General features: G+C 36.0%; 1 protein-coding gene across 2 annotated transcripts; it reads left to right on the top strand.

The window, feature by feature from the left end:
- Positions 1 to 31: 31 nt before the first annotated feature.
- Positions 32 to 23369, top strand: LOC112007288 (uncharacterized). Of its 2 annotated transcripts, none has more exons than XM_024039621.2 (25): positions 32 to 393; positions 581 to 689; positions 2427 to 2778; positions 3010 to 3164; positions 3500 to 3739; positions 5535 to 5644; positions 5787 to 5864; positions 5967 to 6073; positions 9326 to 9420; positions 9504 to 9619; positions 9809 to 9912; positions 9993 to 10070; positions 10278 to 10356; positions 10637 to 10805; positions 12226 to 12296; positions 13983 to 14063; positions 14145 to 14215; positions 18076 to 18172; positions 18347 to 18406; positions 19291 to 19345; positions 19447 to 19844; positions 19927 to 21777; positions 21939 to 22517; positions 22594 to 22652; positions 22848 to 23369. In XM_024039621.2, the coding sequence occupies exons 2-25, from the start codon at positions 674 to 676 to the stop codon at positions 23041 to 23043; spliced, it is 5217 nt and encodes a 1738-aa protein (XP_023895389.2). In that variant the 5' UTR covers positions 32 to 393; positions 581 to 673; the 3' UTR covers positions 23044 to 23369. The 2 variants fall into 2 exon arrangements, with proteins under 2 accessions (XP_023895389.2, XP_065626623.1); XM_065770551.1 differs by having other exon boundaries at positions 2418 to 2778.

The raw sequence follows: 23369 nt of genomic DNA, 5'->3' as shown, positions 1-23369 counted from the left end.
TATTTTACATATTTTTTCCTTCGTAAGCATATCTTCACAGGAAGAGTTAAGCGTAAAAGGTTTAAAACGCTGCGTTTCGCTCACCTTCTCTCTATTTCTCTTCGTTCTCTCTGCCTCTCTCTCTCTGTCTCTCTGTCTCTCTGTGAAGTAGAAAATCCAAGAACAAAGCCTGACTCGCAGAGCTCCCTCCAAGAATCTAAAACAAAAATTCTAAGTCTCAGCGCGTGTTCTCACTCGCTATTCCTTTTCCAAATTTTACTCTTTTTTTAATTTTAAATTTTTTTTTTTTTAATCTCTGAAACTCTACAGAGATCCCTATTCACTATCACTCAATCCACAGTACTCGAATACACAAACACAAAACGCTGTCGTTTCGTCCATCTCCATTGAAAGGTACTTGTTGCAACGAAACGCTTCTCAATTTTCTTGATTAATGCTTTTTTTTTTTTTTTTTATGAATTATTCTTGAGATATTATCGTATAATGAATGCACGTATTGGATTTTATCTCAAATTTCAATTATTTATTTTCCATAATTTGAGTGCTTGAAAAGTTAGGGTTTCGTTTTGGTTTGTCACAGAGAATGCATTATGAATTCTGCGAGCTCAGGGTTTCGAAAGAGTAGGACAAAGCTTCTTCGTGTTTCTTTGGATTGCTTATTTAGTTCAATTGTATGGCACTTACAAAAGGTATATAAATTTGTATATTTCTGTTTATTTATTTTTGAAATTTTATAAATAGCACTAATTTGGTTCAATTGTATGGTTTTAATTTGAATTTTCTTGTTATAAAATTTATCTTTATTTTTTTGATTTATGCTTAGGCTTGTTGATACATTTTGCGTCGAATTTATTTATTTTTATTGCTGTTGAGATTGCTTTGCATTTACATATTTGTTTAGTTTAGGGCCTCTAACAATGAAGCTCAAGAGATATTTTTTTTAGTTTGTTAGGTATTAGGGATTTAGGGTTTTTCTTTGGGGGTTGGGGGAACAAGTAATAAAGACTGGGGATAAACTGCTTACTCGTCAGGGGTGAAAAGCATATGGATTACTCAGTAATTGATTCTGGCAGGCGGGTCATTTGCTCGTAGGAGTTTGATTAATAGTTAGGATTACAAGTAAATAATCACAAGCTACCCTTTTTTTTTTTTTTTTTTTTTTTTTTTTTTTTGATAAGTAAAAGTTTATTGATCTCAAAAAAATGGAACACCCTAGTACACAGGGAGTGTACAAGAGGTCAAACAATCAAGAACAAAAATTACAAGAATCTAAGAAATCAAGAAAGGATGAGAAGGATTGGTTCTGCAATGCAGCCAACCAATCCATTAAAGTTCTAAAGAAAAATAGCTTCAAGTTTGATATGGATCTCTCCTTATCTTCAAAGCACCGTCTATTTCTATCCCTCCAAAGGCACCACAATAAGCAATGGGGAACCATAAGCCATATATACCCATTTCGATGACGGCCAAAACTGCCTTGCCAACATGCTAGAAAGAAGCACAAGAAAGAAGCCTCGAGTTTAAATAGAAAGCGCAAGAAAGAAGCCTCGAGTTTAACCACGGATCTCTTTGCTCCTTCAAAAGTACGAATATTTCGTTCCCTCCAAATTATCAATGTGACACAATGAGTCACAGACCAAATAAAACTATTCCTGTGCCTCCCATATAGCTGTTTCAATCACTTATTAAAAAAGAAGAAGCCCTTTTTATCAAGATAAAACATAGACCTTCTTGTCACCCAATGCACCCCAAAAGCAGTAAAAACAAAAATCACAAACCATGAGCAGTGTGAGGTCCAGGAGAAATTATTGTGTGCACCAGGTGTGCTAGGCCTTTCTTTCACGTAAGGACGGACCTGGGACTCACAAGTGGGGCCAACCTAATATGGAATGAAGGCGTAGTACACTAGGTGCATCGAATAATTTCAGGAGGCAAACCATGTTTGAGTTTGGAAAATGAGAGATTCAGTTTAGATTTTTCATTATTAATTGCAATTGATCTAGTGATCTTGTAAGTGGTTAGTTTAGCGACTTTAGCAAGTTGTGTTATTGGGAGGTGTCTTTAACGTTTCATTCAGCATGCTCTCGTATGTTCAAGTTGAGAATTATACATTATCAAAATTGAATTTCCTTTGTCTGGCTAAGTGTAAAAAATATGATAGATGTTCACTACTTTTGTCTTTTTCAGACATTTGTCCATGAAGCCAGACTTTTCTTTTACCCTGAAGCAATTTAGCCAATTTTAAATTAATAAAAAATGTCTGTGTGTTATTAAAAATAATATAATGTAGTTCTAAAGGAGGTTAGAGAGAGAGAGAGAGAAGTTGCGTGTTTTAGCTTTTGTATTGTATATGTTTTTGGATATATTATGTTTGCATTTGATGGTTGTTAAATGATTTCTTAATTAATTTTTTCTAGATCTTACAGGAAATATGGCCTTTAGGAAATATGTCCCTTCTGGTGATGCGCAGAAGGATTTGAAACCTTTGAGATTTTCCATTAAGGGGCATGAGAAGACTCAACTTGTGGATCCAAATACAAGTCATACTATGGAGCGTGATGTGGATGTTGACCACAGAGAAATTTATTTTCTTATTATGCATTTTCTTTCAGCTGGGCCATGTCATAGAACTTACGGCCAGTTGTGGAATGAACTTCTCGAACATCAACTTTTACCTAGAAGATATCATGCTTGGTATTCGAGGAATGGGACACATAGTGGGGATGAAAATGATGATGGCATGTCCTTTCCATTAAATTACGCCATGTTGGTGGAGAGGTATGTAATATGTTAAAGGGTAATTGGTTTTATATTTCATCTTTAAGCGTAATAGTTAGTTGATACGGCTATTTGCAATATTCAGACTTCCTTGTATATCCTGTTCTTGTTTATGATGTGGGTTATGTTATAATTAGGGGCCAATTAAATATCAGATTACTTCTTTGTTTACTTTTTTTTTTCCTTATAGTTTCCTTGATTAATTCCCTGTTATAATTGATACTTACTTAGGTATCCTCACATTGAAAAGGATCACTTGTTAAAGCTTTTGAAGCAGCTGTTGCTAAGTGCACCTTCTCCATCACGTGGCATATGTGGTAAAAATGCTCCAAATGCAGCTGATGTGCCTACTCTTCTTGGGAGGAATTCATTTTCACTATTAAGCTGTAGGTGTTTTCGCTTTTTACTGCAGTTTATAAATTAGTGTGTCATACATGCAAAGCTTGAAGTTGGGATTTTCTTAATTGATTGACGAGAAATATTTATGTATATCATGCTTAAATATTAAGTTTCTGTACTGTTTTAATCTAAATTATTCATTCACTGGTGTATGGAAGTTTTGGCTGTTCTATTCCTCCTCCTTTACTACAAGTACTTCTGCCTCATTTGGTTTAATAAAATTTGTTACTTATCAAAAAAGCACTGCTATATTTGCACCCACTTTGCTGGTAAAGGTAGTTTTGCCACTTATTTATAATTATGAGCTTCCTATCCTTTTCAGATGATAGGGACAAAGGAAACAATGAAGTCAAGAGGCCCCCTGCTTACATGCGATGGCCTCATATGAGAGCCGATCAAGTTCGTGGGCTAAGTTTGAGGGAAATTGGGGGTGGTTTTGCAAGACATTGCCGTGCCCCTTCGATTCGTGCAGCAAGTTATGCCATTGCAAAACCATCTACCATGGTGCAGAAGATGCAAAATACCAAGAGACTAAGGGGACACAGGAATGCTGTATATTGTGGTATGCCTTTTACTCTTAGACCTGTATTTTAAATTCTAGATCCATGTGGAAGATGATCCCTTGCATGTTATGGACTGATAATCAACAAACAGCATGTAGTGAAGTTAAATTTGGTATTGAGTTGCTTTGCCTTTTAGTCCAAAGGTTAGCATTAGACTTATTTTTTCTAAGTTTACTATTGTTGCTGCTGCTGGTGCTATGTCTTTTAAAAGAAAAAAAATGCAAAAAAACCTCTTGAACTTTGGGAAAATATTAAACTGATCCTTTGATCTTTTAATTTTGAAATTAGAAGCCCTTGTGTGATGTCCCAATTTGATTGTTTGTGTATTGCGTGGGTGTGTGACGAGTCCCACATGGGGCATATACTGGGTTGAACTGAGTTTTATTTACAACTACAAGGAGCCTAAATTGTAACTAGTCCTTTTGAGGTATAATGCAGATGTGGCTAGTGCTTTTCCTTGAACTTTGAAAAAATGTTTTTATTCAATAAAAATTCATTTTATAATATATTTTATTTTAAAAAATGTCCTTTAATCTAAAATTTAACGAAAAATACTAATTTTTAAAATTCTTTAAAAATTTTCCTCATCCTTCTCCTTCTTCTTCTTCTTCTTCTTCTCCTTTTGGTCTCTCTCATTCTCTCTCTCTCCACCATATACATGTAAAGACCCTTGACCATACTATATCTGAGATGCAAACAATTGATGGAGGAAAGTAGCTCATATCTCCTCTTTTGATTAAGAGTACTTTGACCAATCTTCCAACTTATTTTCTCTCTTTTTCCTATCCCAGTGGAGGTTGAAAACTGTATTGAACAACTTCAACGAAACTTTCTTTGGAGTGGTATGGGGGATGATAAAAAAAAAGCTCACCTGGTGAAATGGGCTATAGTTTGTGCTCCTTGTCATTCCTTGTCATTCTGGAGCTTGGCTATTAGGCTACAACCTTGACTCCTCGACCCTAAACTGCCACAACAATTAAAATTTTGCATGCCATTTCTGCTCAAGTTAGACATAAGCTTCTAGAGACTTTTATGGAGTTTATTTGAGACTTTATAATTGGAGCACATTGGGAATGCATAAGTAGACTTGATTTTGACTGTTTTGGTATGTGGATATCTGAATTAAAACTTTCATCCTAATTTTTTTCCCGACACAATCTTCTTCACAAGTATGTGCTCTCTCATTTGTTATGCTTTCAACCAGCCAAATTATATCTGTTTGTGGAACTCATGCTTCCTTGTGTTCTTTGTCAAAGCTTTATTATATGAGAGAAATAACACTTCAATGGAGGATATCCACACTAAGTATAAATCCTTAAACTTTACTGTAGTTATTGTCTTTTATCTTTTTTCAGTTCATAAAAACAGGTTTGCTCCTAATTAAAACCTCTTATGACTTTAAAGTTCAAGCTTAACTAATTTTATATTTTTCTTCTACTCCAGTGTGTTGAAACTTGAAACTTGAAACTGGAAACTGGATTCTTGATTTTCCAAAAATATTAACTCCATAATGTTAAACGTGGTGTCATACCTTCCATCTTGTGAAGGAATATTAATCTAAAAGTTTGGGCAACAAAGGCTCCAATGCCCTTATACTATTAAAGGAGTATATGTAAATCAAGTAAAGTTACTTTGGCATTGGCTTATTTTTACTTTCTGTTCAATTATCACTGTCTATATATAGTTTGGCCACTCTCTCTCTCTCTCTATTAGAAAGTAATAATGGAAGAATAAATTCCTTTAAATGTTATTGTAAGTTTTAGTGATGGTTTTACCTTCATGTATAACCTGTAGCAATGTTTGATCGCTCTGGGAGATATGTTGTTACTGGTTCAGATGATCGTCTTGTTAAAATCTGGTCAATGGAAACTGCATATTGTTTGGCCAGTTGCCGTGGACATGAAGTAAGTCTGGATGGTCTATAGGACACTCCTTTGCATCATTTGATCATTTGTTACATTTAGAACCAAAAGAGAAAGAACAAAGGAGAGATTTTTCATTTTGTTATATCTTGTTATATTTAATATCTTATTTTATGCTCAAAAGGGTGATATCACTGATTTGGCTGTGAGTTCCAACAATGCTTTGGTGGCATCGTCTTCAAATGACTGTAGCATTCGAGTTGTAAGATATGATTGTTAATATATGCACTTTTCCCTATTGTTTCCCACCCTGTGTTTGGATACTTGATGATTATTTGACTCTTTTATTTCCTGCTTTTGATAGTGGCGTTTGCCTGATGGGTTCCCAATCTCAGTCCTGAAGGGGCATACTGGAGCTGTTACTGCTATTGCATTTAGCCCCAAACCTAACTCTATTTACAACCTTCTATCGTAAGGCTGGTCCTTTCTGTTTTTAAATACTTATATATGTATGTGTGGCGTTGTTGATTTGCAGTAAAAAAATTGATGTTCTGTTTGACCTTGTAGATTTGTGGTATATTCTTTTTGATTTGAAGTTTAATTATTAATTGCTTTGAATTATTCTTTTTGGTTTTTACAAATTTGATTATTTACTGTTCTTAAGATCCATACCCAGTAAGGGGCATGCCCACTGAAGGAGCAAAAATTACTTGACCTAATCTGCTAGCATGGTTTTGGATGATTTCTTGGATTTTGTTCCTGCATCACTCACCCTGTAGCATGGTAGTTACACTGCATAATATTACAGTTGTTGCTATCGATTGCTAGAAGCTGATTGCCGAGAGCCTTATAGCTCAGCGGCATTGATTGATCTTTACAAGAACAACCATGGTTCAAATCCCCCATTCCCCTCTTGTTGTAACAGTATATAAAACAACAGAGACTAAGTTCCAATTTTTTTGGGGTCAGCTATGGATGCTCAACAGGTCAATTAGGATCAGTCACATGTATTCTTTTTCTCCATTCTATTCTATGTGAAGCCATACTCTTTATTACTTCCTTAATTAACAAATCTTTGTTACTACTACTATTAATGTTATTTTTGGTCACTCTTTCTTACTGGTGCATTAAATATTAATTGCTTTCATCTGAACATGATCAAACCATCTTAAGTGACTCCCTTATCTTTCATCTATCTTTAAACTGTTTTCCTCATTCTTTCCGTGTATTTCTACTTATTCATCTTAACATTCTCATTTTAGCTACACATTCTATGAGTATGTTTCTTTTTAACAGCCCAACATTTAGTACCATTGGACATAGTTGTTTCTGAAACAGTGTTATAAAACTTTCCCATATTGGGACTTAATGGCTAATATAGAATTCCCAAAAGTGGTTCTCAAGCTCTTTTAAAGGTTGGTCACATTTATTCTTTTCAGCCATCCATCTTATCCAAAATTGTGTTCTCTGTCACTTTGACATTTTTTTTTACCACTTCTACTAATGTTATTTTAGGTCTTTCTTTATCTATTTTTGTTCCCCAGACTTGAACAACCCACTTTCTCATTGATGTATTAATCACTCCTTAAAACATGACCAAACCATCGCAAGCAATTCTCTCTATTCTCAAGTGGATCATTGGCAGCCTATCTTTTTTTTTTTAAATTTCGCCCAAAAAAAGTCTGTTGTCCAGGGAAATGGTAAAGCCTTGGGCTGATAAGCGCTAGTGCTTGGGTTTAATTCTTGAGAGTGGCCATTTTACATACTAAAATGCTGAAGGTTAGGACTGTATCCAATTCTTCTCTCCCAGGACTGTGGGTCTGACATTGGGTAATGACTCCTTCTTAAGTTTTTGTAGAATAGCATCTGAAACCACTGTTTGGTTCAAACTCATTATATTTGTTTGTTAAATTTTAGTATTTTAAACTGATGCATTCAGTTTCCGCATTAGTTGAAGTGATTAATGACCCTTCATCTGCCGTAATGAAATTTCGTTTTTCTTCATTTCTAGGGGATATAGTCCTATTCTTTTTTGTACTTAGGGTCCGTTTGGTTGCCGTAAAATATTTTCCGGAAAATAGATATTTTCCGGAAATGCTATTTTCCGGAAAAGGAAAATATTTTTAAGTGTTTGGTTATATTAGGAAAATAGCATTGTGGTAAGGAGCAAAAATTACTTGACCTAATCTGCTAGCATGGTTTTGGATGATTTCTTGGATTTTGTTCCTGCATCACTCACCCTGTAGCATGGTAGTTACACTGCATAATATTACAGTTGTTGCTATCGATTGCTAGAAGCTGATTGCCGAGAGCCTTATAGCTCAGCGGCATTGATTGATCTTTACAAGAACAACCATGGTTCAAATCCCCCATTCCCCTCTTGTTGTAACAGTATATAAAACAACAGAGACTAAGTTCCAATTTTTTTGGGGTCAGCTATGGATGCTCAACAGGTCAATTAGGATCAGTCACATATATTCTTTTTCTCCATTCTATTCTATGTGAAGCCATACTCTTTATTACTTCCTTAATTAACAAATCTTTGTTACTACTACTATTAATGTTATTTTTGGTCACTCTTTCTTACTGGTGTATTAAATATTAATTGCTTTCATCTGAACATGATCAAACCATCTTAAGTGACTCCCTTATCTTTCATCTATCTTTAAACTGTTTTCCTCATTCTTTCCGTGTATTTCTACTTATCCATCTTAACATTCTCATTTTAGCTACACATTCTATGAGTATGTTTCTTTTTAACAGCCCAACATTTAGTACCATTGGAAATAGTTGTTTCTGAAACAGTGTTATAAAACTTTCCCATATTGGGACTTAATGGCTAATATAGAATTCCCAAAAGTGGTTCTCAAGCTCTTTTAAAGGTTGGTCACATTTATTCTTTTCAGCCATCCATCTTATCCAAAATTGTGTTCTCTGTCACTTTGACATTTTTTTTTACCACTTCTACTAATGTTATTTTAGGTCTTTCTTTATCTATTTTTGTTCCCCAGACTTGAACAACCCACTTTCTCATTGATGTATTAATCACTCCTTAAAACATGACCAAACCATCGCAAGCAATTCTCTCTATTCTCAAGTGGATCATTGGCAGCCTATCTTTTTTTTTTTAAATTTCGCCCAAAAAAAGTCTGTTGTCCAGGGAAATGGTAAAGCCTTGGGCTGATAAGCGCTAGTGCTTGGGTTTAATTCTTGAGAGTGGCCATTTTACATACTAAAATGCTGAAGGTTAGGACTGTATCCAATTCTTCTCTCCCAGGACTGTGGGTCTGACATTGGGTAATGACTCCTTCTTAAGTTTTTGTAGAATAGCATCTGAAACCACTGTTTGGTTCAAACTCATTATATTTGTTTGTTAAATTTTAGTATTTTAAACTGATGCATTCAGTTTCCGCATTAGTTGAAGTGATTAATGACCCTTCATCTGCCGTAATGAAATTTCGTTTTTCTTCATTTCTAGGGGATATAGTCCTATTCTTTTTTGTACTTAGTGAAGTTCTGAAGTCTTGTTTTATTATGTTTTTATAGTATCTGCTACCATCAAGCAATCTCTCTCCCCTTTAATTTTTTTTTTTTTTTTTTAAACAATGAATTCCTTTGGCTATGGAATTTGTTTGCTGTGGAGGAGAAAATTCCTTTACACATTCTTCTGTCAATTGATTTATTTTAAATGTAATTTACTTTGTGTATCCTTGTCCTCTGCAGGTCATCTGATGATGGAACATGTAGGATATGGGATGCTAGGAATTCCCAGTTCAGTCCAAGGATATATGTTCCAAGGCCTTCAGATTCTCTAGCTGGTTAGTTTGCCTTTTTTAAGTGTCCTTATGATTGATGTCTGCTTCATTGGTGTAAAAAGTTTGAAATAACTAATTGGCTGCAGGAAAGAACAATGGTCCATCCTCAAGTAGTGTTCCACAGAGCCATCAAATTTTTTGTTGTGCATTTAATGCTAATGGAACTGTCTTTGTTACCGGTAGCTCTGACACTCTTGCCAGGGTATGTTAAACATATTTGCTCTTGTTTATCTTGTAAATGTCTTCTGCGTATACTTTATATTGCTTCAACTTTCTACAAAAGCAAATGTAAATGTTTTGCACAATCTTTAGTTCTTTACTGCATTAGTATTCAGAGTGAAGTGTAGCTATAGATGTAAGGTTTTTTATATTAAGAACTATATGCTTGCAGGTGTGGAATGCTTGTAAACCAAATGCAGAAGACTTGGACCAACCAAATCATGAGATAGATGTGTTATCTGGCCATGAGAATGATGTCAATTATGTGCAATTTAGGTTAGATTGGCATGGTACATTGCCAATTATCTTTAATAAACTTTTGCATGCTGATATATATGTTACTCCATATTTTGCAGTGGATGTGCTGTAGCATCTAAATTTACTATGTCTGACACCTCTAAGGAAGAGAATATTCCAAAATTTAGGAATTCCTGGTATGTTTCTTTGTTTCTCTGCCAGTACTCTATCTTTAGGGGTTGGGGTTGGGGAGTTAAAATTGAATGTTATATGGTCTATCCTTCTTTTTAATGTGGGTTCTCCCTTCAGCTTCCCATTTTAATATTGCATTATAGGTTAAATATTATTGCTTTGGTTTGATATAAGCTATATAAGAAATATTTGCATTGTTTGTATGTTTGCAGGTTCACTCACGACAACATAGTTACCTGTTCTCGTGATGGCAGTGCAATTATTTGGATTCCCAGATCACGTAGATCACATGTAAGCTCTCATGAATGAAGACTTGGACTTTCTTGTTCTTGCGGCCCTCCCCGACCCCCACCCTTCTAAAATCTATTGTTGTGAGACAATGAGTGACATAATTGCTGATAAACAATTACCTATCCTAATAGCTTAAACTATTAGGAAATTGGGAATTTAATGATTTAACCATTATTCTAACAAGTCCCTTCCAAACTGTGAAGTTAAATTTGGTGATTTGACTAGGTGTTTGATTTGTGATTTTTAGATAAAAATTTGTGCTTCTATTATCTTGTTTCAGGGGAAATCTGGCCGTTGGACAAGAGCTTATCATCTCAAAGTTCCACCTCCACCAATGCCTCCTCAACCTTCACGAGGGGGTCCTCGTCAGAGAATGCTTCCAACTCCTCGTGGTGTTAATATGATTGTTTGGAGCTTAGACAATCGCTTTGTCCTTGCTGCTATCATGGGTAACTTGCTTGTTGCTGTTATTTAATTTAATTCTCTTAGTGTTTTGGTATGTGTTGCTGACACTTCCTTGAATGGATGATTATAGTTAATCAACTGAAAATGAATCCATTGAGTATAGATTCCCCAAGTGGTTTGTGTGAGATAGTTCTAGAGAAAAGTGCATTATGATGTTAATTTTGATGTCTTCACTTTCTAGGCTGCTTGTGCTTTGGAGTTAGAAGGACTAACACTTCATTTGGGGTGCCGTACCCATGTCATAACAATGTCCTATTTGCCATATCATGTTATAGTTTTTCAAAAATTGCTCGTGTCGTTGTATTGTACCCGTACCCATGTCATGCATCCTAGGTCCCAATTAGCACATGCTCTCTGAGAAAATGGGGATTCGATGGTCACCATTGGGTTTCTTCTTCTTCTACTACCCTATTCCTCACTTTTTTATTAGTAAGTTGTACATGCACCCAACGGGTCTTGAACCCATAATCTCACACTCCATCTAGAACTTTTGAGGGGAGAACATGCAAGTTGAGCTAGAGCTCATTGGTCCCATTCCTCAAATTCTAGAGCATTCCCCATTTTATTTTTCAAACACAAGAATGTTCTTTTTGTTTGGATTGGTCATTATTGGTTTAATTAATTGTGGACTCCTCTTGAACAACAGAGCATTCCTTGCCCTCAATTTTATTATAGTCGTTGGGGACTAGTCTCACTTTAAGTTTTCTAGGATTTAGTTTACAATGTGGCACTCTTTTATAAAATTTCTCTAATTTTATGAACAATATCATTCAATGGGTTAGCAGGTTTATTTGCTTGATCTGTATAGGGATGGATATGACAGTTTGAAGACTAGTAAATTATGAGTTCAGCATAAGGGGTGGCATTTAGCATGCCACAGTAATGGATCTTTTATGTAGTTTCAGAAGGGTGAGTCCAGTTCATGGCTGTGTCCTCTGAGTTCAAAACTTTGAGGATTAGGATCTTGGGTGATTAGTCATCTCAATTATCTGATCCTCGTGGTATTGAAGGAGTCAAATTGTGGGTGATAGATACCTGATGGTGTGGTACCATTCTTTGTTTGATTTTCTAATAATAAATGTGGGGACTGATGGGACAGTCTGAAGTAAATAGAAGCCGCCATTTTCATTTAAGGTTCTTTGCTGTATTCAATTGTAATTGTTGTTCTTTTTTTTCCCCCATCTTGCGTGCAGCTTGAATAAAGCATTACTTCATACGTTTATGTATTTAATTTTTAGTCTGTTCATGTGCACTTCTGCACGTGTAATATGAAAATCTCAAGAATTTATGTTTGAATACCTCTAATAACTAGGAGTAAGCAGCAGTATGGTCTCTTGTTTTTACTTGTTTGGTGGAGATATAAGCTGTGATTTTTAACCATAGGATTTTTTTTTTGTTATGCAGATTGCAGAATATGTGTTTGGAATGCTGCTGATGGTAGCTTAGTACATTCTTTGACAGGTCATACTGAATCTGTAAGTGGTTTTATCTTTTGGTAATGGAATTTTTTTTCCCTGATTCTTATTGTTTTATCTTGCTTTCAGAAGGAAAGGAACTGATTCTGCTGTTTATTATTATTTTTTTAACCTATCCGCAAGTCAGGATGACTTATGTGTTGAGTACTCTAATCATTTTCGTGATCTCACTTTTTTTGATAGATGGAAAAAAGTGCCCCATGTGCTACTTTTTTTTGCCCTAGTTTTTAACGGTCACAGATGTTATTAAGTTCCCCTTTTGCCCAGTGCTTGTTAATGTTATAGCTTCTTGTCAACATTGGTATTTACTAGGCAATAACAATGCTTTAGCTTTTTCTCCTGTTAAATCCTTTTAAATCCTTAAAACCAGCCTTCCCTCCCATGTTATTAGATCACTATATTGCCCCCACCCAGGTTGCCTCAGCGGTAAGGGAGAGTGCCTGGAGTAACTATAAATCCAGAAGTCTCTGGTTTGACTCCTAGCTGAGGCATTTTGCAATTTACCTGATGCCTGCTCAGTGGGGGTGGTCCCACAGGTCCATACCTTGAGGGGTTTCCTTGTCATAAAAAAAAATGTTATTAGATGAATGGTAATAATAACAGGGTATGAGGAGGAAGTAGGACTTCTCTTAACCTTTATTGCCAGTGAGTGACTCAACTTTGTAATTTGCATATTGTTTCTGGTTACCAGTCTCTTATGCTGGTCCTTAAACTTATGCAAATGTTGTCTGCACTGTTGGGAAAAGTGCGCTTAAGCAAAGTGCCTGTAGCTCAGAGCTTATGTGCCTCTCACTTTTAGCAACATGAGTTTTCTGCCCAACATCCTGTTATTGTCTTTTTTCTCTCTTATGGAATGTCCTATTGTTGAATTCTGTGTCACGACTTTGGAAGCATTTGTCTGTCCAAGCCTTATAGCCTGTTTGTGAGGTTACATTAAATTCACACTTGGCTTGCACCATGCAAGCCTTGCTATTTGTGAAAGGATTTTTAAAACATTTTATAACTTTGATAGAACATAATTAATTGATTAAATTCTTCCACACCCATAAACTTAGGTTTTGGGGGGAAAATGGTAATTTATTATGGTACCAGGGTGTAGGTTTATGTGTTCAAATTGTATTTCATCCCCCCCCCAATGAAGTTCCTAATCCACATGTTAGGTCCCATCATTGAAGGGCTCAGCATGCGGATGGCCCACGTCTGAGGGGTCACATGTGAGGGGGAAATGTTTAGAAAGATACACTTGTTCTCACCTATCAAAAAAGAAAAAGGAAAAAAAAAAAATAAAGACACTTGTTCTCTCTAAGTTTAGAGGTTCTAGCTAATTGGTATCAAGGCCAAATTACAATGACATGAATGCCTAGCCCAATGAGGGGCCACGTGCTCACATGGAGGGTCAACATATGAGAGGCCAATTTGAGTGGTATAGTTAAAATTAATTAATGATTATATTTCTGAGCATCCATTAGCTTAGGCTTTGGAGGGCCTTTTGTAATCCAATAATCTTTCAAAACCAACAAGCTTCTAGTTACCTGCAGTTTTTGGTTACCACTTACCATCATCTCTTGATGGCTTATGCTGCTGCTTTTTCTTTTTAAGTACGCGTATTAAGATGGTTTCTCTGTTATTTATGAAGCATACCATATGATGCAGAGATATTCTGACTACCAACTTGTCTTTTTATAGACATATGTTCTGGATGTTCATCCTTTCAACCCACGGATAGCTATGAGCGCTGGTTACGATGGAAAAACCATAGTGTGGGATGTGAGTTTCTAGTTTCTTTAATCACCTTGAAGTTTCTTATGATTTTCTATGTTTCTGAGCACTCATATTTTGTGATTTTAGATATGGGAAGGTACACCTATCCGGATATATGATACTTCACGTTTCAAGCTGGTAGATGGGAAGTTTTCACCGTAAGTGAATAATAAATGTGTACTAGAAGTATAAATTATTCATGTAATTGAAATTTCAGTTTAGTTCTGCACTTGTTAAAATCAAATTTGAAAGGTACTTTGGAATAGACTCAGAACTAAGGTACTTTGGAGAATGATCTCTCATTGCTTTATTTGGGTCATTTGGAGGGAAAGGAATACACGTACTTTTGAAGGTGAAGGGATAGAGAGATTGATTCATGAGTTGAAGCTTCTTTTATTTCAGACCTTATGTGATTGGGCAAATGCTTCGGGTGTTTTTTCTTTCATTTCATTACCTGATATGCTTGATTTTTGTACTTTCATTGTTACTTAGTTTTTCTTTGTCGCTTCTAGCACACTGCCTGTGCTTTTTTTCCCTTATATTTTCTTACATATTTTTTCAAATTTGAAAGGAAGTATTTTATTTTCTGTTTGTGCTTCCCTTTATGTTTTGCTTTCTTAAATGTCATTAAAATTGCTCCTAACTTTTGTACTGTTATCTGACTAGACATTTCTTGATTTAATGTGGTCGAAGTCTTTATTCTGGATGTAGAGATCACTGTTGCCATTTATGATTTTGGCATACAAATGTTGATTCTCTTGTGCTTTTGGGACTTTTTATCAGTTGGCAATTCTTTCTAATGCTTTAACACGCTACTTCAAGACAAATTTTCCCCTTTTAGTGAAGGTTTCTGCTAAGCAAGGGTATTCGTAAGATTTCCTATAGTGGTTTCAAATTTTAAACCTGTTATTTAGGCTAACTCTCAGTTCTTTTATTTGTTTAGAACAATACTGTCCATACTTCGTCTCTGTATAATGGCAGCTGTAAATGATATTCAATCTAGAAATTTTTTACTATAGTATTATGCTAGTTTAAGCAATTTTAGCTTCAAATCTTCTATGTTCACTTAGATGAACTTTTAACTAAGACTTGGCTGATGTCATGGCTAATTTCTGAAACCTTTGTTCTAACTGAGGTAGCAAGTGTACAGACATGGGCCTAGCTATTGGTAAATGCATATGAGATCCTGTCCTCAGAATTTTGATAATTATTGAAATATGGTGCACATGTTTGAAAATGTGCCCTAAAGAAATTCTTAACTACCAATTAAAAGCATTCTTGCCTTTTAAGTTTGTTTTGTGAGTTCTCAAACTGTTTATATTTAAAGAGAATGGTTGCACATGGAAAGAGGCATGACAGATGATTACTTTAATTGGTAAAACAGCTATTGGCATTATAGTTAGTTTTCTTCAGGATTTACTTCTGTGGGAGCTTAGAGCATTCAGCTTATGGCTTGCTTGTCAGAGATCATGACATAGGAAAGGTCTGATATCTAACTAATCTAGGACATTGCATTTTTTGTAGAATATTGCTGCCTAGAATTTGTTATGTTATGGACTAAAGTTGTGGATATATGAATTTCGGGGTTGCAGATCAAATAATGTAAAAGGTCCCTTGTGTTGTGAAATGGTTTTTCAGGAAAATATCTATGTGGGAATGCTAGGCTAGAGTTAATGGCACTGAAAGTATGTGGGATTTGTGTGGCTATGGAGGATAAGGTGAATTGGTTTGGGGACTTACTAGTAGTGGGTGTTTTAGTGTGCTTTCATTTTATGAGGCATTGAGAGGTGTTGCCTCCTTATTTTATGAGGCATCATTGGTACTCCAAGATATTTGGAAATAGTTTTTGGAATGCAGTCCCTTCTTGTTAAATGTGAGCTTATGAATGCTGTCCCTTTGGGAATAGGGACTCAAAACTCAGTTTGTTCAGTCCTTATTTTTATTGGCTAATCTTTGGATGAGAGTAGACCTAAGATGATTTATGATTACACTGTAGTATGATCTGATGGATTCTTAGGGTATTAATCTAGTATAGTCCATTGGTTCCCTTTTGTGTTTCCTTTTTGATGGTCAAGAGATATAAAGAGAGAGAGCTTTCGATATCTTGGATCAATAATTCATAAAGATATACAAATTTGAAGAGAATGTGACTCATGGGATAAAAGCAAGGTGGATGAAGTGGAGAAGCACATTAGGAGTATTGTGTGATCATAGATACCTATTAAGTAAAGGGAAAATTATATAAGATTGCTGTAAGACCAGTTATGCTATATGGTACCAAATGTTGGGCTGTTAAGAAGTAAAATATTTATAAAATGAGTGTAGTTGAAATGAGAATGCTAAGATGAATAAGTGGAAATACATGGAAAGATAGGGTTCAAAATGAGGAAATCAGCTTAAAGATAGGGTAGTCCCTATTGATGAAAAGACGAGGGAGAGCTATAGGTTTGGTCATGTTTAGAGGATAGCGATTAATGCACTGGTAAGAAATAAGTTGATCCAAGTTGAGGAACTAAAAAAAGGTAGGAGACCCAAATAACATTAGTAAAATTTATTAAAACGGACTTTTCAATTAAGGATGAACAGAGAATATAACTTTAGATAGAATAGAATAGAGGAAAAGAATACATGTGGCCGACCTAACTTATCTACTTAGGACCATAGCTGACCCCAAAAATTTGGGATCAAGGCTTGTTGTATTAAAAAAAAAAATGTTGCAAGAGTATATACATATGTATATATATAGTATTATTTGGTCTAAAGGAAGGCAAGACCACAATAAATGAGGTGTTGCTCTAGGAGATGAGATTGACAGAGGAATCTAGTGGAGTTGGAAGCGTAATGTAAGTGTAAGAATTCAACTGGTGAAACAGAGTATATGTATGTGTATGTGTGTGTGTGTATTTTTTTACAATATTTCATTTCATGAGCTTCTTGTTGCACTTCTACCACATACTTGATACTATAAGCGAAAGAGTATGTAAAGTCTACCATTAAAGCAGCCCAATGGAGACTTGCAATATTCTCATGAATTATATCCCCTACCTTTATAGATATCAGGATACATTGTTGCAATAGATGACTAATTCCTTTCCCTGATTGTTTTCGTGTCAAATCACTCAGTCTTTTGTGGTAGAAAGACGACATCTTCTAAATCACTAAAAAAAAAAAAAAGATTCAGCAAAGAAAATAAGAAATATATTTTGGAAAGTGGTTAGTATTGATAGCTATGGCTGGTCTTAATCTTTTCTGTGATAGTATGTAACCATGTAAATCTTTTAAAATAAGCTAAATTAAACTAAAGCTCTAATGCTGATTGGCTTTCATTTTTGTTTTTTCTTTGGTTTCTTTTTCTTGTATTTTCTAGGGTTGCTCTATGTTATTCATGCATAGAGTAGCCTTTCGTATATATAACATTCTTACTTATCAAAAAAAAAAAAAAAACTAAAGCTCTAATCCCAACTAAAGTGTAGTCAAGAAAACCAAACTAATGTATTTTTTTTAACATAAGCTTTGACAAGATCTGTTTTGCATCGTATCTATGGGATTCCTTGATTCAGGCCAAAGAAGCAATATCACTTGATTATTATCAAGCTGATTGCAATATTGGAAATATGTATTTTATAATTGTGTGTGATCCAATATTATGCATGGCCATAGATAGGGCAGAATGACAATAATTTTTCTTGCCAGCCCTTAGTAATTTGGTTAAGGGATTTCCTAATTGAGTTGATCTGTGCTTGCAACTCAAAAGAATTTGACCCAGAAAGAAGTTATTCGATTATTATTTCATATAGTAGGGTCCTTGATTGAAATGCTTCCTGCTGTTACATTCTTCTTATGTAATTAGACATTTTTATATTATATTCTACAATCCTTCTGAGATGCTAACTCTTGAAATATTTCTTTCCTAGAAATGTGTACCAATCTTCATATTGCTAGATATGCAATTTTCTTTATTCTTGTAAATCCATTGTTGATTTTTTTGTTTTAATGAAACTTTTCTCTATTTTGCCAGGGATGGGACATCAATTATACTTTCAGATGATGTTGGTCAACTGTATATATTAAACACTGGCCAAGGCGAGTCCCAAATGGATGCCAAATATGATCAGGTAGTAATGCATTTTGTTAAACAACCCCCCCCCCCCCTCCCACTCCAAAAAAATGTGGGAACCCTTCTACAAAAAAAAAAAAAAAAAAAAAAAAAAAAAAAAAGGAAGAAGAAGAAGAATATAAGGTTTTTGCATCTCTTTTTGATGCTTGTTTTGTGTGCTCTTGTATAACAGTTCTTCCTTGGTGATTATCGACCCCTTATTTATGATACGCTTGGAAATGCACTTGACCAGGTTAGTTGTTTATTTGCAACTTTGGGTGTTGGTGATTTTCCATATATGCAATTTTATCTGTACTTTCAAAGTTCTATTGCTTAGAAAAAAATGATGTGCTAAAATTGTGATACACTTCTTTAGGAAATGACTTATCATTGGTTTATGGTTGGTCAGTTGGTGTATGTTGATTTTGAACAGTTTTCCTACCACAATGAACTTCTTAAATCAAATGCAAATTTTGGTTCTACATGCGCACTTGAAAGAAATATTATGCGAATGTGTGTGTGCATGTGTGGGAGAGAGATAGAGAGGGAGAGAGCTAGGTTTATGTGACTAACAGAAAGAATTGGATGGATACTAGGTATATTATGTCTGAGAGAGAGAGAGAGGGCCTTTTTTTTTTTTTTTTGATAGGGCTTGGGACTCACATCTAGTGACTCTCTTCCTCTATTCCTTAGCTCTCTTTCTTTGTAAACTAAGTTTTTTTTTTTTTTTTTTTTTATTTATTTTGAGAGAGTGCCTTTTCATGGTTTGTGTTTGGAACCAGAACAACCTTTTGATTATGTGGCATTCCTTTTTCTTTGGTAATCAGCCATGGATCCCCCTACTCCCACAGTTAGTTCTAAGGTAGCATCTGTTTCTAATGCTGATGCTTGTAGGATACTTCATGATAGGTAACTTTCATACTTCATTATAAATTTTGAATAGGAATATGGATGTATAAACAGGACTTAGGACTCAGGATTGACACTATAGTGTTCGCAACATCTTTTTTCTAGATGAGTGGATTAGAAAACCTTTTATAACTTACAGATACAGGGTTTTTAAACACTTAAAGAGTTTGATACATCATGTTCTTACTATCCCTTCTTAATTCTAAAGCATGACAACATTTGATTCAGGAAACTCAGCTTCCACCATACCGACGGAATATGGAAGATCTTCTTTGTGGCTCAGGTTCACTCAACTCTAAGTGCTGAATTTAACATGTATTTTCTTTATGGAATTCTGTGACAATATCAGTATCTCAAGTACTTGTTATGTGGTTGAAATGCTAGACATGGTGCCGTACCCAGAACCCTATCAGACTGCATACCAAAAAAGACGGTTAGGAGCTTTGGGTAAAGAATGGCATCCTTCTTCATTGAGACTTGCTGTTGGGCCTGATTTCAGTGTAGATCCGGACTACCAAATGCTTCCTTTGGCAGACTTGGATTTATCGATTGAACCACTGCCTGAAATTGTAGATGCCATGGATTGGGAACCAGAAAATGAAGTGCAAAGTGAAGATAATGATTCAGAATACAATGTTACCGAAGATTTTTTCCCCGGAGGGGAGCAAGGAAGTTTAAGTTCAATTTCCTCTGGTGATCCAGAGTGCAGTGCAGAAGACAGTGAGGATGAGGACTCAGTGGATGGCCTTCGTCGATCGAAGAGGAAAAAACAGAAGGCAGAAGTAAGTTTCCTTTTTTGGAAGACTGAAGTTCTAACTTAAGACTTTTGTTAGCATTTGCTTGAATTAATTTCCCCCTTTTCAGGTTGAGATCATGACTTCTTCTGGGAGGCGTGTTAAGAGGAGGAATCTGGATGAGTGTGATGGCAATCCACACAGATTTAATAGAACTAGGAAATCAAGAAATGGCCGAAAAGCTTCAAAGAGGAAATCCACATCAAAGTCTTTGAGACCTCAAAGGGCTGCTGCACGCAATGCACTTAATTTGTTCTCAAAAATCACAGGAACATCTACAGATGGTGAAGACGAAGATGGCTCTGAAGATAATTTGTCAGAAAGTGAATCTTCTCTACAAGATTCGATCATTGAGAGTGATAAATCTGATAGTTCTTTGCAAAACGAGCAAAGCAAATATTTAAAAGGAAAAGAAGTGTCCCTGGATGACTGTGAGGATCTTGTTGAACCTTGTGAATTACCTGAATCTCATTTCAATGATGGAAACAGGAAGAGATTGATTTTCAAATTGCCTATTCGGGATTCAAATAAGCTTGTACTTCCAAGGAGCATATCACATAAAAGCAACTACCAGGCTGATCTGGTGGGATCATCATCTAAAGCTTCTCAGGAGGCCTATGAAGAAAATGGGAACCATACAAGCTCTCAGGATCAAGGGCACTTTTCTGGTGATGCAAGCTGCAGTACTATAGAAAGAAAAGGGAGAGGGAGATTAGACAAGGTTGAAGATCATTTAGACCTGTCTGAATTTTACAGTAATGGCCAAATTAGATGGGGAGGGGTCAAGGCTCGTACATCCAAGCGTCTGAGATTTGGTGAAGTAATGCCATCAGATGCATATGACAGATCTCATGTATGTCAAGTTGGTCAAGGTGAAAAAGAGAATAACGTCGATGGGAACATGAAAACTCAACAGGATAGTGTTATGATATCCCCCCCTACTATAGAAATCCAAAATTTTGGGGATAATATCGACAGGATGGCAGTAATGAATGGTAAAGATATTGGTGATAGTACCTCTGAGGAATTTAAAGGTGAGTCACCAAAATCTGTTCATGTGGTTGCTCAGGATACTACAATCTCCTCTTTACCGTACAAAAATGGGACTGATCACCACCCTGAGCAAATTGAGAGAGGCACGCCTAGCTCAACAAAGTTAAGGATATCGTCGAAAAGGATTTTAGAGGATCCTGAAAGTCCTTCCAAGCAGGAAATGAGATTTTTGGTAGAAAATCAGAACAATGGTTGGCATGAAAGCCCTTCAAACAAGGAACAGGATCCCGTTGCACCTGATGGTGAAGGAACCAGTGGAGTTAATGCAGATCATGAAGATGAATCGGACTCTCAGATTGATAAAATTTCCTTGTCCCTGGCACATGATTCACAGGAGTTGCATTTGAATTCAAACAAAAGGTATGCGGCTGTTTACAAGAGGTCAAAATCACACAGGAGTAGGGCTAATTTAGAAGTTGATAGTGGTGGCATGGGGGAAAGCACTTCAAATGCTAGCAACAATAGTATAATTGCAGGACTGGACTCTCAAGAAGGCTTTATTAATGGGGCTCGTAGGACAAGGTCCACTAGACTGAAGGAATCTACACATGATTCAGACAATGTCAGTGATGGTCTCAAGTCAGGGCCAGGAGATGAATCAGGGAATACATTTAGAAGTACCCATAATAATTCCACTCACAGCTGTCAACCCCCTACCGAAAATTGGGGATCAACTGCAAGAATTACTGTTGGACTGAGGTCAACTAGAAACAGGAGGGCCAGTAATCATGTTCATGACAGAATTCCAGTGGATAGAAGGAAGTCACATCAATCAGCAAAAAAAAGATCATGGTTAATGTTATCAACACATGAGGAGGGTTCCCGATATATTCCCCAGCAAGGGGATGAAGTTGTATATTTGAGACAGGTTAGTTGTTAAGCAATATATCACATGATTTATTGTTGCTGATATTTATCATCTTCTTGTCAACCCCCTCCCCCTTTTCCTTTTTTTTTCTTGGGGGTTGGTGACTTGGTGCTTTAGGATCAATGGTCTCAGTTATTTACCTATGAACCTCTACTTTTCAGGGGCATCAAGAGTATATTGATTATTTTAATTCAAGAGAACCGGGCCCTTGGACATACATGAAGGGCATCATAAGAGCTGTGGAATTTTGTAAAGTTGAAGACCTCAAGTATTCCTCACTTGCAGGGTCTGGGGAGTGCTGCTGTAAAATGATACTTAAATTTGTAGATCTGGATTCCAATGTGTACCAACAATCTTTTAAATTGACTCTGCCTGAAGTGATGGGCTTCCCGGACTTTCTTGTTGAAAGGACTCGGTTTGATGCTGCTATGGCCAAAAAATGGACCTTCAGGGATAAGTGCAAAGTATGGTGGAGAAATGAAGTTGAAGGTGAAGAAGATGGTAGTTGGTGGGATGGTCGGATAACGTCCTCGCAGGCCAAATCAGTAGATTTTCCTGATAGTCCGTGGGAGAGGTATACTATTCAGTACAAGACTGACCCCAGAGAAAAGCATAATCATAGTCCTTGGGAACTCTTTGATACTGATACTCAATGGGAGGAACCACACATCGATAATGAGATCAGAAATAAGCTGCTGTCTGCTTTTGCCAAGTTAGAGCAGTCAGGCAACAAAGCCCAGGTATATAGGCAGAAAACTTCCTTTCATACTGATTTGCTATGGATTTCCTTGTCTTAATTTGTTGTGAACATTTCAGGATCGTTATGGAGTTCAAAAATTGAAAATTGTTTCAGACAAGTCACATTTTACAAACAGGTATATATTGTCTATCTTTGTGGAACTCGTTCTATATGTTGCTAATTGTATGGGGTGAAAATGTGTCCTATTTAATATAGGTCTCAGTGCATGCTGTGACATACACTTGTGCTATACTGGTATCTAATGAAAACCTTCATTTCTCTCTTGTTAAAGAATTTTGAAATGTAATGTTGACTTATGAAATTTTTGCAGGTTTCCTGTTGCGTTGTCTCTCGAAGTGATCCAGGCAAGATTAGAGAACAACTACTATAGAAGTATGGAGGCATTGAAGCATGACGCCAAGGTCATGCTGTCAAATGCCGAATCTTACTTTGCAAAGAATGTGGAAATGTTAGACAAGATAAAACGCCTTTCAGAATGGTTCACACGGACATTAGCCTCTTTGTAGCTCCTCGTAGAGAGTTCTATAGAGAAGTAGGCTTGTAATGCGGTTGAAAGTGCGAATGGGATTTCTGCCCCTTCTTTTTCTTTTTTTTCTTTTTTGTAGATATTACATTGATTGTAAGTATTGAAAGGCTTTTTCATTTTATCTTTTAGATCCAATTTTGGGAATTGGGTAGTCTTTTGGGAATTCTTTTTAGCGGGAGATAAATGTCAGGGCAATTAGCCAGTTGCCGTGGAATTTTTCCACCAGATCATTCATTCATGTATAGACAGACACTTGATACCATCATTAATAACAACGAAGGCAAAGAAGAAATGTTAAACATTCTA

The sequence above is a fragment of the Quercus suber genome, unplaced genomic scaffold, assembly GCF_002906115.3.
Source record: "Quercus suber isolate HL8 unplaced genomic scaffold, Cork oak 2.0 scaffold_4, whole genome shotgun sequence".
NCBI lineage: Eukaryota > Viridiplantae > Streptophyta > Magnoliopsida > Fagales > Fagaceae > Quercus > Quercus suber.
Note: the sequence above shows the minus strand (reverse complement) of the source record. Positions and strands in the feature narration are given on the sequence as shown.